The sequence below is a fragment of the Mastigoproctus giganteus genome, chromosome 3 (assembly GCF_048544385.1).
Source record: "Mastigoproctus giganteus isolate SK-2022 chromosome 3, ASM4854438v1, whole genome shotgun sequence".
Taxonomy (NCBI): domain Eukaryota; kingdom Metazoa; phylum Arthropoda; class Arachnida; order Uropygi; family Thelyphonidae; genus Mastigoproctus; species Mastigoproctus giganteus.
Genome location: NC_143577.1, coordinates 139,134,015 through 139,150,982, shown reverse-complemented (window position 1 = coordinate 139,150,982; position 16,968 = coordinate 139,134,015). Strand labels below are relative to the sequence as shown.

The following is a 16,968-nucleotide window of genomic DNA, read 5'->3' as shown; positions in this document are numbered from 1 at the left end:
GAATTGGGGTCACATTTGCACATTTCCAGTCTACGGGTACCTCCCCTGAGTCCAAGGAAGCTCTCATAATTATGGCTAAGGGTTTGCTTACTTCCATTGCTGCCTCCTTTAATATAACTGGATAGATCCCATCCACCCCGGGTGCCTTTCTTGTGTTTATCTTCAACAGTTTCTCCTCCACTTTACTCCCAGTTATTTCAAGATTCTGTAGCTTACTGCTAGAGTTGAATACACCTCTGGCATTCCCCTTGCTGAATAACTCCTCATGTGTGAATGTCGATGCAAAATATTCATTTAGTTTGTTAGCTACCTGAGCAGGATCATCAACAGTTGACCCATCAATATCAAGTGGACCAATCTGATTCATCCCCTTCCTTCTAGAGTTTACATAAGTAAAGAACTCTTTGCTGTTTTTCTTTGCATCCCTTGCCAAGGATTTCTCGTAATCTGCCTTCGCCTGCCTAACCTCCCTTGTAACTTGGTTGCATATCAACTTGTATCTATCATAGGCTTCTGTGTCATGTGTTAATTTGTAAGTATCCCATGCATTTTTCTTCTCTGCCATATGCCTCATTAGTTCATCTGACATCCATTTTGGCCTAAACCTTGAACAATATTTCTTAGTTGGTATGTAAAGCCTAGTAGCTTCCAAGATACGTTCTTTGAATGCTTCCCATTTTGAATTTGCTGTTGGTAACATCATCAGTTGGTCCCACTGTATAGAATTTAAATACTGTCTCAGTCCATCGTAGTCGCCTTTACGGAAGCAATAACCCTTCCCTTTACCCCTAATGGTAGTTACCTCTTTCAGTAAATCCCACTTCAGCACACTGTGATCACTGCCACCTAGTGGTTCATTTATCTGCAGATTCTTAATGCATGAAGAATAACTGCTGATAATCAAATCAAGAGTATTACTCCCTCTAGTTGCCTCCTGAACATGCTGATGTAGAAAACAATCATCCAATAAATCCACAAAAGCCCTGCTAGTGTGTAAGTAACCAGCCCCCAAATTCCAGTCAATATCTGGGAAATTAAAATCTCCCATTATAAAACTCTCTGATTTACTAGCCCACTCTATTTCCCTGTACAGTTCCTTATTATACTCATCAGAGTCATTAGGCCTATAGCACACTCCTACTCTCAATTTTGATCTCCCAATGCTTATGTCACACCAAACTGACTCTACACTGCACTGTCCAGCGATGTCGACTGGCTTCACTTCCTTGGTTTTTATGTGTTTCTTAACTAATAGCATAACCCCTCCCCCCTTCCTATCCTGTCTATCCTTTCTGTAGATGTTGTACTCCCCAAATTCCAGTTCTGCATCCCTTATATCTGTGTGACACCACGTCTCTGATATTCCAACAATATCTGCCTTTGATGTTTTGAGCAATACCTCAAATTCATCAAATTTATTTACTAAACTCCTAGCATTGGTGTACACGCAAGTATACCTGCACCTGTTTCTATTCTTAGCTACCCTAACACAACCCATGTGTTTATTTGTACCGCAATGGCTCCCAGCAGTCTCTGAAATACCATGCATCTTGTTTTTCAGGCTTCTGCTCATTCTAATAGAAGCAGTGCAAGAATCTCTTTCACCTCTGCCAGTGGCTACTGTCAATCTATTGGTCTTTGTCTCCCCCCAAGCTAGCAGTTTTCCGACCCACCTAACACTGCCTCGATAGCATCAGCAAATATTCTTGCACCCTTTCTATTTAAGTGTATCCCATCCCTGTAGAAGCAATCTCTCCTGTTAACAAGTACAGTCCAGGCTGAAAAAAATTCTACCCCTTGAGCCTTGCACAATCTTTCCAGGGCCGAATTGATCGACAAGGCTCTCATCATATACTCCCTCCTATCGTGTCTGGGCAGAATTGCAGACACTTTCAAATTCAACCCTAATTCTCGGCTTTTGTTCAACAGTGACCTGTACTTGTTAAGTAATTCTGCCGGTCTCCTACTCTTAATATTATTAGTGCCAACGTGTACAACTATATCACCTTTTGTGCCCTTAAAAGATGATATTCGCTCTACAACTTCATCAACCTTTGCCCCTGGCAGACATACCCTGGTCCTGTTCCACCTATCTTTTTTACAAAGCATGTTCCCCGTTTCCCTGACAATAGAGTCACCAACAACTACTAGTTCCTTCGGGACCAGCGCATTCTGCCTTGGGGGTTGTCTGTGTCACGCGATGCCCAAGTGCAAGCTCTGGCGTTGATGTGGGCAGCTGAGAGCTTGATGGGCCCCTCAATTTAGTTTCTTCGAGCGCATCCACCCTGTCCTTCAAACTCTCATATAGGCCCACAAGAACGCCGAGTTGTTGCCTGATATCGATACACTCCTTGCATCGCGCACACACAAAGACATCCCCCTTGGCAGTATCATGTCCCGTACCCGATTGCTCTGCAAACATCAAGCAAACAGTGCATTTTATAAGGCTGTGAGTCAGAGGACAACTGCCCCTCTCAGTTCTGCTCTGAGCCACAGCGCTTCCATTAGCTTGAGCCTTTTGCTTTGCTGCTCTGGTCTGAGTCATGATTCTATTAATTTATTAATTAATTATAATTAATTATGTTATGTTATTAATTATATTACGTTTGTAATCTAAGTCGTTATATGTATTTATTTAAACGTACAATTTAACTGCTAACGAAGTTCAACTAACGCTATCTAGTACGGCATACAACTATCGTATCACAATGGCGGGAAAATTATGAACGCTAGCGGAGTTGAAACACTTGGAAACCTTTACCAATACTTTTATGCAATTACAAGGCCGAGTAAGAAAAAATACACCAAGTTAATCAGAAAATCACAAAATAATGTTATACTACTAAATTTAAATCAAAAGTTTTAGAAAAACAATAATTTCAAATCAATAAATAAGAAAAATCCACTTAGCGGCTTGGAACACGACCGTCTCTAGTAGCCTCGTCAGCATATACAGAGCTTAAAGAAAAGCTGGAAGACAACAAAGGAGATGAAATTCAAGAGTTCATGGGCAGTAAATGGATAGCCACTGCACAAAACAGAAGGAACTGGAAAGTTGCTGGAGAGGCCTCAATCATGCAGTGGATTAAAAATGACTGATGATGATGATACTTGGATTTCAGGAAACCTTTTGATACTGTTCCACATGGAACACTGCACAAATTTGAGCAGTATGCCATTACAAGGACGTTGCTGCTAAGGAAAAAGGGATGGGTGAGTGGGAAAAGACAGAGTGGTAATCAATGGACACTAAACTTCATGGACTAATGATATTAGCACAGTCCTCCAGGGTTTGGTGTTGGGCCCATTTATGTTTTCTATATTTATCAATGATATAGATGAAGGTATATCAGGCTTAATGTCCATGTCTGAAGATGATATGAAGGGTGGCAAAGTTTTTAATGAAAGTAATGAAGTATGCCTCACAACAGGATCTAGAAAAGTTGGGCAGATGAGGTGGTAGCTGAAGTTTTTACATTGACAAATGGGTAGAAGTAATCCAGAGTGACATACCAACTGGATGGTACAACACTTAGGGTAGTGGAGAATGAAAAAGACCTGGTGGTAATTGTGCAGTCAGATATGAAGTTTTCTGAGCAGTGCAGACAGTTTTCCAGAGCAGCTCATGGGATCTTGTCAATAATATAAAGAAATTTTGCTAGCAGGGATAAGGAGGTAACTAGTCCTTTGTATAAGGCAATAGTCAGACCACACCTTGAGTACTGTATACAGGTCTGGAGGCCTCATTTTATTATTATTATTAGCTATATGGTGTAAGGAAGCCTGAGGCTTATACTGCACTAGCCAAAAAAAAAAAAAAAAAAAAAAATTTCAATTACCTCGAGAGAGTCAGAAGTAGAAGGGAATCACCAAGAAAGAGAAGAATGATGATATCCAGCTCAGGACCCTGGGTGTACCAAGCCCATACTCACCAGATGTGAGCCCCTGGGGTTATTTTTTTTAGGAAGGATGTAGAGCTGCTGGAATGAGTACAGAGAAGGGCAATGACATTAGCCAGGGAACAAAGGGTTGCTTTTACCAAGAAAGGCTTAAGTTCTGAAAATTGCAGTGTTTGGAGGCTAGGCAGCTCCAAGGACATTTAGACTGGCATGGCATTCTGAAAGACACAATAAATTTTGTTAACGGAAAGTCATGTTTAACTAATCTGGTAAGCTATTTGGACACAGTTACTCATGAAATAGATGTAGGGAACAATTTCAGCATACCTGGATTTTAGCAAAAGCAATTGACTCAGTTCCTCACGAGAGGTTACTGTATAAACTGGAAAACGTTGGGATTAATTTAATAAATATAAGAGCAGCAAAGTTTAGTCTGTTCAACATTATAATCAATTAACAAATGAATGGGAGGAATTACCTCAATAATTTCTTGTAGAATGTTTCGATGTTGATACTATTTTCCAAATGAATTTAAAAAAAATATATATATATCATCATCATCATCATCATCAGCCATTTTCAATCCAATGCAGGATGAAAGCCTCTCCGGCAACTTTCCAGTTCCTTCTGTTTTGAGCACTGGCCATCCATTTACTACTCAAAAACTCATGAATTTCATCTATCCATCTCCGCCTTTGTCTTCCAGGTTTTCTTCTAGCTCCTCTTGGGTACCATTCTGTTATTTTCTTAGTCCATCTGTCATCTTGTCTTCGAGCTATGTGTCCTGCCCAAGACCATTTTAGTTCTTTAGTTTTGATAAGAATGTCCTTTACTTGAGTTTGCTGCCTAATCCATGTGTTTCTCTTCTAATCTAACAGTCTGATTCCCAATATAATTCGTTCCATTCTTCGCTGTGTAGTTCTTAGCTTCTCTTCCATTCTTTTGGTGAGTGCCCAAGTTTCACTTCCATAAGTCATGGTGGGGAGTATACATTGATTCATTATTTTACGTTTCAGACAAACTGGGATATTGCTCTTCAGTATGTGACTATATTTCCCGAATGCTATTCATCCAAAATTTATTCTTCTCTTGACTTCCAGCCATTTATCATTATTACAGCTAATAACTTGTCCCAGATAAGTATATGACTCCACCTTTTCAATTACTGCTCCTTCAATCATTATTTCCCTTTCCGTGGCATACTTGTTCATCATTACTTTTGTTTTAGCCATATTCATCTTTAGTCCAAAATCCTTACTAACTGTGCATAACTGATTAAGATTTTCCTCTAATTCTTTGGGATCGTGGCTTATGACCACAATGTCATCTGCAAATCGTAAATGGTTTAGGTACTCTCCGTTCACATTGACTCCTTTCTGTGACCGGTCTAATCTTCTGAAAGCTTCCTCAAGGGCAGCAGTAAACAGCTTCGGAGATATTGTGTCTCCTTGTCGAACTCCTTTCTCGATTTTAAATTTGCTACTGTCTTTGTCTAGTCTAATAAAGGATGTAGCACTCTCATATATTTTCTTCAAAATCATAATATATGGAGTATCTATGCCTTGTCTTTCCAGTGCCCGAAACATTGCCTTATGCTGTATGGAGTCAAATGCCTTTTCATAATCCACGAATGCCAGGCATAATGGTGTTTTATATTCATTTGCTTTCTCCATTAGCTGTGATATTACGTGAAGGTGATCCATAGTTGAGAATCCTGTCCTAAAGCCAGCTTGCTCTTTCGGTTGATTCTCATCAAGTATTCTTTCTAATCTGTTAGTAATGACCCTTGTGAACAACTTGTAGATATGGGATAACAAGCTAATTGGTCTATAATTTGCAATTTCTGATTTATCTCCTTTCTTATGCAGCAAAACTATGATTGCATTATTCCACTGCATAGGCATCACACCTTTTCTAATGCACTTTGTGAAGAGCCTTGCCAGTTTTTGTGTTATGTCTCTTCCTCCCAATTTTAACAACTCTACAGTAACTTCATCTTCCCCCGGGGCTTTCCGATTCTTCATTTTCTTCAATGCATGTTCTACCTCATCAGGAAGAATATCGGGTATGTCGTATGTGTTGCTACTTTGCAATCCATCTTCCCCACTGCTGGTATCATTCCCTCGCTCCTTGTATAATTCTCTATAGTAGTCTTCTGCTATTTGAATTATGCCTTCTCTGCTGTTTATAAGTACACTGTCGCTATTCTTCAGTTTCAGTATCATTTGTCTTTCTGTGTTCCTGCTCATGGCTGCTGATTTAAATCCTTTGTTTTCCCTTAATGCTTGTTCTACGTTTCTTGTGTTAAATCTTCTTATGTCCTCTCTGAGTCTCTTTCTAATGGCTTTGCATAACTCAGTATACTCAATTTTCTCCCTGTCAGTGTTTTTCTTGCTCTTCATTTGTCGTCTTTGGTTCATCATGACAAGTGTTTCTTGACTAATTTTTTCTTCTTTGGATTTCTGTTTCCCTATAGGTTTCTTGGGCTTTATCACTTTCAGAAAGTTGTAATATTCCTCATTGATATCTTGGTCCTGAGAAGTCTGCAGAAGCTCAAACTTGTTCTTAAGTTCCAGGACATACTGCTTTTTCTCCTCCTCTGTTATTTCAAAGACCTTTGTATTATTTACTCGAGTCAGTTTTTTCCTTTCCTTTCCTACATCTATATCAAGTGTACATCTTACCATTCTGTGATCACTTCCAACATTTACCTTATTCAGGACGGTAACATCATTCACAATATATCTTCTGTTAGTGAGGATGAAGTCGATTTCATTAGTTGTTAATCCATTCGGACTCTTCCATGTCCACTTTCTGTTCACCCTTTTCTTGAAAAAAGTGTTCATTACTGACATTTCTTGAGATTCTGCAAATTCCACAAGTCTCTTCTTTTATTTCTTTCACCAATTCCAAAATTTCCTATAGTTCCTCTTTCTGCGCTGTTTTGCCTTTTTCCAACCTTAGCATTGAAGTCCCCCATAATAACAGTGTAGTGGGTTTTCTGCTCATCTAGAAGACTCTCAATTTCAGTGTACATTTCTTCAACCTCTTCATCATCATGGCTCGATGTTGGTGCATAAATCATTATAATCTTTAGCTTGTACCTCTTAGAAATCTTGAGTATTAGTCTTGACACCCTTGGTGATGTACTTTTGAATTCCAAAATGTTCTGAATGTTTTGAATTCCAAAATGTTATATATATATATATATATATATATAAAAAATACATATATATATATATAACTTAAATATATTCTCGCACCAGAAGAAAAATCAATGATTTAACATACTGAGTATTAATGATTTAGGGTCTCCAAACATGACCCCAAAATATATATATCAAACCACCAACTAATACGAGTGAAAGAAGTCATTAGTATCATTAATAATGAATGAATATGAATATAATACAACTAAGCTACTTCCTGAAGCTGCCAATGAATGTGAATATAATATAACTAAGCTACTACCTGAAGCTGACAGGGCTTAGTTATATTATATTCGTATTTGTTCATTTTTAATGACACTAACGTCTTTTTTAACTTGTAAGTATTGGTTGGTAGTTTGATATATTTTGGGGTCAGGTTTGGAACTCTTAAACCATTGATAGTGAGTATGTTGGATCATCAATTTTTCTTTGGGTGTGAGAATACATTTAAGTTATGTATTTTTAAATTCTTTTTAAAAAATTCATTTGGAAAATAGAGAGTGTTAACATCGAAGCATTCTACAAGTAATTATTGAGGTAATTTCTCTCATTCATTTGTTAGTTGGGATTAATCGAAAAATTCTAAGATGGATTGAATGTTGGATGCAGAGCAAAATGCAGAGGTTTGTGATTAATGGAAATTCTTCAGGTTGGTTTAACATCAGAAGTGGGGTCCCCAAGGATCGGTTCTCGGAACACTACTGTTTCTGATTTTCATTAAACAGATCAACAAAAATCCAAAGGAGTGATGTCAATATATGCAGAGGACGTAAAGATGGGGAGAGTCAGTAATGATTAGTACTCCTTCATGATGACTTGAACAGGCTTTAAGAATGGCCAGAAAAGTGGCAGCTATGCTTTAAGGCAGCAAAATGTAAGTTCTTACACTTGGAAAATAGTAATCCCAAAATAACCTATACACTTGGTGAGGCCAAATCAAAAATGATACAGAAAAAAGGGAATCTGGGAGTTACAATAAGGGCAGATATGAAGGTTCCTGAGTAGGCTAAGCAGGTGGTTAGGAAAGCCCATGGCACCCTATTGATGATTTATCAAACAATATCCTGTAAGAGATAGAGATTTCATAATTCCACCGTACAGGGTAATTTGTAAGACTGCATTTGGAATACTGTATTTAGGTATCGAGACATCATCTGAAAAAGTGCCTTGAACTTCTTGAAAGGGTCCAAAGAAGGGCAACTCGCATGGTGAGATCAACAAAAGGGTGAACATAAGAGGAAAGACTATGTGGGCTACAGAGCTTGGCAATCAGGCACCTTAGAAGGGACCTGATTGAGGTTTATAAGGTACAGAGAGGGGTTAGTACAATGAATTAAGGCAGAATTTTCACTGTTATAAAGAAATACAGAACTAAGGGCCATAAATTCAAATGACCGGGGAAGAATTATAGGAAGTTTTATTTTAACCAGTGAGTTACTGAAAAAGTAGCTTTCACAGGTAGTTCAGGAAAATTCAAAAGTAAACTGGATAGCTGACCTTTGAATTTGTTATCTGAGTGAGGAAGGAAGTGCATAATTTGTATTTTCTTATCTACTTTTCTTCTTCTTTTTTTTTTTTTTTTGGGTGCATGACAAGCTAGTAAAGCAGCTACTATACAGCTATACTAATAGTTGGCCCAAACAAAAGCAGGAAATTACAGATTATTTGTATACATTCATTAATAAAGTTACTATTTCTCACTGCTTCTGTCAAAAGAGTTATCAGTTCATATTTTCAACTCAATTATTTAAGTGATAATGGAAAGATTACTAAAACTGGTAGAATCAAAGAAAATGGCAGAGTGAATAAATTATTACCTTGAAGGACACCAGTGGAAATGGCTTAATTTTTGTTGAAAACAGAATTTTGCACGAAAGCTAATAAATAACCAGCGAAAAGTATTATTCCTCAAGAAGAATAATAGTTTTAGAGCTAGCAGCATCAACTGCTAAGGATATATTTAAATAAATTGAGTCCAGCTGAGAATGGGGGGGAGAGGGGAAGAGAGAGAGAGAGAGAGAGAGAGAGAGAGAGAGAGAGAGAGAGAGAGAGAGAGAGAGAGATTGGTCTGCAATCCCTAATTTGAATTGGATTCTATATTTTTTAACAGGAAACAAAGAATATTTTCTTCGTTGACAGGAAAAACAGATATTTATAGAAGATTTTAGAAAGAGGTCCAGAGACAAAAGGGTTGGAAAATATAATGATAAAAATTAGAATTATATCTGACCTTAAATATTCCTTAAGGGAATATTGTTATTTAACAATTAACAATTGCAATTAACAGGCATTCCCTTAAGGGAATAAGGGAATGCCTGTTAATTGCATTATTGGGCATTTCTGCCAATTAATTAGAAAAATATTATTTTCCTACTGGCAATTTTCTGTTACAACAGTACTTAAATGATGCCTTTGAAGGTTTCAAAAAAAAATTGAAGCACAAATTTCAGTATAAAAAAGCCAGTTATGCTTAACTAATTTTCCATCAAACAGTACATCTGAATTAATCTGCATATCAATGTAGTTTTATAAGTGGCTAACTTCTCATTTAAATGTATGTATAATTCTGAAAAACATATTTCTTTATTATCAATTAAAAATTGCACAATCAATATTTTATTAAAAGAAAAAAAAATCAGCTTTACTTACCTTGAATATTATATGATGCACTAAATCTGTCAGGTGAATTTAATTTGGACGTATAATAAACAACATGAGTGAGGGAATACGGACTCAGAACAGTCGCAGAATCAGACTGATTACCACAATATCTTCCTAAAGTTTTTCCAGATAAAAATTCATCTGAAAAATTAAAACATATTTAACACTAAATACTAAAAAAAAAAAAAAAAAAGTACAAAAAAATACAATTTAAGAAAAAAGAAAAAAGTTTTCTTCTACCCTAATTTGTAAAAAAATTCTCAGTGTTGTACAGGAATATTTTTTTATGTTCTTCTGAAACACAAAATATTGTAATAATTTACAGTATTTGTTTTTGATATTCACTATCAAAACTATCATTTATAAATAATTAACACTATGAATAAAATGTTTTGCTAGAAAATAGTATAAAATTCCATTATTAAGTCTCTCCACATATATATTAGCAGTAGGGCATACTTCCATCCTTTGTTGTGGAAGTTGATAGCCTAAATAAATTTAAGGCTGAGCTGGACAGGCATTTGGAATGGAGGGGTTAAATGGGAGAGGTTTCTTTTTTTTTTTTTTTTTTTGGCTGATGCTGCATAAGCTTGCTTTCTTGCACCGTATGCCTCTACTAATGCTAATTGAAGCAACAAGGTTTTTATCTGCTCTCCAAGACTGGGCAGATAAAGCTCTTACTATGTTGAGCTTTTTGAGACATGTATTACACACAAATTTAATATGTTTAACTTCTTGTCAAGGGTTAATCCCAAGAATCTGATATTAGCATTAACATTCACAATAGTAGATGCATACAATGCAAGAAAGCAAGTTTGTATCATGCAGTTCACAGTGCATGATGGCCATCGCACACTCTTAAGTTCCACATTCCTAAAATTTTCAGTCCAACGGTTAACTGATGAAGGGCTACATAAAGCCTGAAAGCTTTTTTTAAAAGCTTAAATACATACAGTTACTGGTAACTGTATGTATTTAAGCATATTGTTTATCTTCAACAATTTCTCCTCCACTGTAATAACTGAGAGTAAAGTGGAGGAGAAATTGTTGAAGATAAACATAAGAAAGGCACCTAGTGTGGATGGAATCTATCCAGTTATATTAAAGGAAGCAGCAAAGGAAGTAAGCAAACCCTTAGCCATAATTATGAATTGGGGTCACATTTGCACATTTCCAATCCATGGATACCTCCCCTGAGTCCAAGGAAAAATTAATGCTAATGCTAATTCTTCCTTGGACTCAGGGGAGGTATCCATGGATTGGAAATGTGCAAATGTGACCCCAATCCACAAAGCAGGATCAAAGGGAGACACAGGTAATTACAGACCTGTTAGTTTAACTTCTGTTCCAGGGAAATTAATGGAGGACTGGTTAAAGAAGCACTGCAAGACCATCTAGACAAGACTTCAGTTATAGCTCGGGCACAGCATCGCATTTTTAAGGGGTAGTCTTGTCTGACCAATTTGATTGGACTCTATGATGTAGTCACAAAGGAACTGGATGCAAAGAATAATTTTGATATCATATATTTGGATCTTAGAAAGGCTTTTGATACTGTTACACGTGGAAGACTGCTGAACAAATTGGAGTAGTGTGGAATTGGAGGCAAACTGCTGCTATGGATAAAGGAATGGTTGAGTGGGAGAAGACAGAGAGTAGTAATCAATGAACACTGCTCTTTGTGGAATAATGTGATTAGTGCAGGGTTCGGTGTTGGGTCCGTTGTTTTCTGTATTCATTAATGATATTGATGATGATATATCAGGTTTAATGTCCAAGGTCACCAGAGTTGTTAGTGAAACAAATGATGGTATGCTGCTGCTGCAACAGGATCTAGAAATGTTGAGCAGATGGGCTGAGAAATGGCAAATGAAGTTTAACATTGACAAAAGTAAAGTACTGCATATGGGAAGCAGTGACCCCAAAGTAGCGTATCAACTGTGTGTAATACACTGACAGTGGTAGAGAGTGAAAAGGACCTGGGGATAATTGTGCAGGCAGATATGAAGTTTTCTGAGCAGTGCAGATGGTTTGCAAGAGTAGCTCATGGTGTCTTGTCACTGATATAAAGGAATTTTTATAGCAGGAATAATGAGGAGATTATTCTCTTGTATAAGGTAATGGTCAGGCCACACCTTGAGTACTGCATACAGGGTCGGAGGCCTCATTTTAAGAAGGATGTAGAGCTGTTGGAATGAGTACAGAGAAAAGCAACAAGATTAGTGAATGGAACAAAGGGGTGCTCTTACGAAGAAAGGCTTAAGTTTTGCAAATTACCTGTGATGTGATCTGATTGAGGTGTATAAAGCCTTGAATGGTTTGAGGAAGAATCTGAGCAAGAGGAAGAATCCCATCAATGCTGATGGGCTTCTTCCTCTTACTCAGAATAATTGCCTGAGAAGGAAAAAATTTAAATTGAGGAAAGAGAGTTGTAGGATAGATGTGTGGAAGTTTGTCTTTAGCCAGTGGGTGGTTGATTACTGGAACAAATTTCCATCTGTCTTTGTAGAAGTTGATAGCTTAAATAGATTCAAGACAGAATTTGACAAACATTTGGAGCGAGTGGAAGGGTGAAATTAGAAGGGGGTTGTGTGTGTGTGTGTGTGTGTGTGTGTGTGTGTGTGTGTGTGTGTGTGTGTGTGTGTGTGTGTGTGTGTGTGTGTGTGTGTGTGTGTGTTTTTTTTTTTTTGGCTGATGCTATATAAGCTTGCTTTCTTGCATCATGTGCCCTTGCTAATGCTAATGCTAATATTCTGTTTTACTGTTTATTGTATGTATTTAGCATTAAACCAACTTTAACTACAACCTGTCATTTTATTTTACTTTCCATTCCGCTCTGTGCTGCAAAATAGTGAATACAGAAATGAATCCAGAGGTTGGCTATCAAACATATGATGTAGTCTTGGCACTACAAAAGAACTTTATTTTTATAGTCCGAGGTAGGCAACATCTAAGGTTTGTCCACAGATGTAAATCAAACAACATTATTGCAAAAGGCTTTCCTTACAAGCCTCCATTCTTAAGTGAATCTATGCAACGTGCCTCCTGGAACTTTAGCCATAAGACTAAATATTTGGATCAGCTGCCTCCATCATGACTTATGGAATGCCTCCACCAGTAAAGCAGCCCTGATGCTTGAACTTAGGAGTTTAGTTCCTAGCTCTGTTTACTCAAGTATCATCCAGAGCCTTGTGCTCCCAAGCTGTCTGAGAGTCTGATTGCTACTGTACAAGACAAAAACGTCTTCTTCTTTCAAGATGTGTGTTTCCATTTACAATGGGTTTCCTCAGTCTACAAGTTATTTCTTGTTAGGAATTTTTTCCCGCTATAAAGTGTGGTTCTGGGTGTCTTGGTCAGTTAAGCCTCCAGCTGTCATGCACTCCCGTACTCCATCAATCCATGTCTTCCTAGGTCTTCCTCGTCTCCTTCTTCCAGGAGGTATCCATTCCAGGATAGCCTTTGGATATCTGTTTTCTTTTATCCGTTTTTACATGTCCATACCATGTTAGATGCTTTTCTTTGATGGTGTCAATAATAGTCTTTTTCACTTCCATTTTTTCCCTTATGTCTTCATTCCGTTTTCTGTCTCTTCTATACGTTCCTGCTTAGCGTCTCCAAAAATCCATTTCTGTGGAGCGCAATTTGTTTTCCGCTCGCCTATTCAATGTCCAGGTTTCCGCTCCATACAATAGAAGACTTTGTACAATCATTTGAAATATAAGTTTCTTTGTTTTATTTAGGATATTTTTGCTCCACAGAACAGAGTTTAACATGTGATAGTAGCCTTTCTGCCGTCTGCAATTCTCTTATTGATCTCTGCTTGAGATGATCCATCACTTTGTAAGATTGATCCCAAATATTTGAATTTATCGACTTGTTTGATTTTAAAACCTGCAAAATTTAAAATGTGTTCTGGTCCTGAAGACAACATTTCAGTCTTGCTAAAATTGATTTTTAGACCCCATTGTTTATATTGCTCAAACAATTGATGACATACATACTTTACATCTTCTAAGTCTTGTGCTATCACCACCTGATCGTCTGCAAAAAGTAAATTGTGAATATAGGTGATCTTATTAATCGGCAATCACATTTTATTGTATTTTTTTGACCAGGATCTTAGGCAGATGTTGATATAAATTTTGAAAAGTGTTGGTGACATGCAACAACCTTCTAGGTAATAAGCCTTTTGAAGTGTGGAATTCACGTGACAAAGCTGATCCCACTTTTAATTCTGCATCTATTAGTCCTGTAAATGACCTCCTGGCTGAAAAAACCACTTTGTTCTTCCGATATTTCAATTCGGGCTTCTAAATGGTTCCTGATCCATTTTCCAAGGCTCTTTAACAGCGGGTTCAGGCATATTCCTCTGTAATTTGAACAGCTTTTCCAATTGCCCTTCTTATAAATTGATGTAATATATCCTGTTATCATTTCTTTCGGTATTTCTTCTCCTCTCAGTATACTATTTAACAGTTTTTGTATCAGAACAGCCACTCCTCTTCCTCCATATTTCAGAAGTTCCATGTAAACTCCTCCAGTCTTCTACACCAAAATCCTCCATCGTCTTGAACTCTTCCCGGTCTTCTTTTAAAAGTCCTTCATAGTACTCCGTCCAGTCTTTCAAAGGTATTAATTGCAAACCAGCGTTGTGTTTATTCTGTTTTCTCAAGTCTTTAAGGACCTTCCATGATTCTGCTGATTGCTTGAAGCCCAATTTGCTATTAACAGTTGCACATTTCCTTTCCCATTCTTCATTTTTCGCTTCTACTACCAACCGATTGGCTATTTTCTTCTTTTCAACATAAATGTTCCTATATGCATCATTCCTAACACCCAGCCATTTCTGATATGCAAGTTTCTTTTCCTCTACAGCAGCTCTCACTTTCTCTTTAATCCAGGTCTTTTTGGTCCTTGGCTCTTATTTTTGCCTAGGATTTCATGAGCTATTTTTTTAACAGTATTTTTTAAATATTCGTAGATTTCTTCAGTATTACCTTTTATCTCTATATTAATTGCAACATCCAGTCTCTGGGTGAAGTTGTTTCTAATGCTGTCGTCCTGGAGTAGGTCAACGTTAAATTGATCCACTTGTAGCATTTCTCCTTCCCTGCTTTGTTGGTTGTCCACACATATTTCCTTAATCCAGTTCCAACTCAGTGTTGTAACAAGAAAATGGTCAGATCCACATTCGGCTCCTCTATAAACTCTGACATCTTTCAATACATATGTCCCTGAATGTTTTGAAATAATGTAATCTATAACTGATCTAATTTGTCTTGTCTCCTGTAACCAAGTATATTTATGGATATCCTTGTGTTGGAAAAATGTGTTGTTTATTCTCAAGTCGAACTGTTCACAAAGATTGCAGTCTATCTCTGTTGTCATTCCTCTCTTTCTCTCCAAACCAAGGTAGCGACTTACAAAAACGTAAGTTCGCAATTTTTGTCAGTGAGTCCAGTGACTCTCGTTGTCAACATAGCACCCCTACAGCAAATTGCACACAATTTGTATTGAACTTGAGCAACAAACATTTAACTGCGGAACAGATAGATCTATTGACTCTGGGAATGAAGTTTGTGGTTCTTCCCCGAAGCGCACTGATCACTGATATTGCTTTAGGTGTTGAAGCGTCATTAATACATTTCCCTGAAGGAGTGGCGAATGCAATTTTCCTAAAAACCACAGCAATTTTGCATCATGCTTCCTCCAATCTCAACCATCGACAGATCTCTGCCCTTAAAGCACTGAAGCAAGATTCTTCCACTGTCATCCTTCCAGCAGACAAAGGACGACGAACAGTTGTGTTGAATCGTACAGATTATGAGGTGAAAATCCTGTCGCTTCTGCAGGACACTTCTGTCTACCAACTGTTAACTGTCCCTCCCATAAAAGCCTTGGAACAGTGGGAGTCAAAAGTAAACAACCCCACCAACAGTTGGTTTCAACAAGGGAAAATAACTGAGTCCATACGTAGTTGCCTCCATGCTCTGGCTGCCAGATACTGTAATTCTACAGACTACCGAAATTCCACAAAGAAGGTGTAGCATTAAGACCCATTGTCTCCTGTTGTGGCTCACCGAATTATGAATTTGCAAAATTTGTATCGGGGCTCCTATCTCCCCTAGTAGGCAAGACCGCCAACTCTGTTTCCAACAGTGGTGAATTTATAGAACGTATCCAAGCCCTATCCATCTCAGATAATCAAGTAATGACCTCGTTTGATGTAGTGTCCCTTTTTACTTACATCCCTGTTGAGCTCACCATCACATGCCAAGGAACTTTTGGATAGTGACCAGACTGTTAACAACAGACCCCAACTAACTTCAGATGATATTTCCACCTCTCTCAGACTGTACTTAACTGGTAGCACAATCATTTTCAGTTCCTGCTCCTGGGAAGTAAGTTGTGAATTTACCAACAGGTGTACGGCACAGCCATGGGTTCCCCGGTTAGTTCAGTCACGGCAATCATTGTAAAGGAAGAATTGGAGGGTCATGCATTCACAAGTATGCCAGATCCCATTACCTTTTGGTACTGCTACATGGATGATGTGTTTGTAGTCATTCCCAGAGATTCGGGCAACCGACTCCTAGGCCATCTTAACTCTCTGTCACCTTTCATAAAATTCATTAGCATTAGCATTAGTAGAGGCATTTGATGCAAGAAAGCAAGCTTATGCAGCATCAGCCAAAAAAAAAAAAAAAAAACCACTTCCACTTCACCCCTCTGTTCGTTCAAAATACCTGTCCAGCTGAGCCTTAAACTTATTTAGGCTATCAACCTCCACCACAAGGGATGGAAGTCTGTTCCACCAACCAACCACCCGCTGGCTAAAGGCAAATTTCCGCACGTCTATCCTACATCTGTCTTTCCTCAATTTAAATTTATGCCCTCTCAGGTGATTATTCTGAGCTAGAGGAAGAATCCCATCAGCATTGAGCATGCTTAAACCATTCAAGGCTTTATACACCTCTATCAGATCACCTCGCTGGTGTCTAGTCTCCAGACACTGTAATTTGCAAAACTTAAGCCTTTCTTCGTAAGAGCACCCCTTTGTTCCATTCACTAATCTTGTTGCCCTTCTCTGTACTCGTTCCAGCAGCTCTACATCCTTCTTGAAATGAGGCCTCCAGACCTGTATACAGTACTCTAGGTGTGGCCTGACCATCGCCTTATACAATGGAATAATCACCTCC

At 37.9% G+C, this 16,968-nt stretch overlaps 1 protein-coding gene across 1 annotated transcript in view; it reads right to left on the bottom strand.

Annotated features, from left to right (window-relative positions):
* Positions 1-16,968, bottom strand: part of LOC150088287 (cubilin-like) — a 1,623,406-nt gene that overhangs the window by 566,734 nt on the left and 1,039,704 nt on the right. The window contains exon 31 of the mRNA XM_090370104.1: positions 9,758-9,910. Coding sequence (XP_090226230.1) covers positions 9,758-9,910 — 153 coding nt within the window. The remainder of the gene's footprint in view (positions 1-9,757; positions 9,911-16,968) is intronic.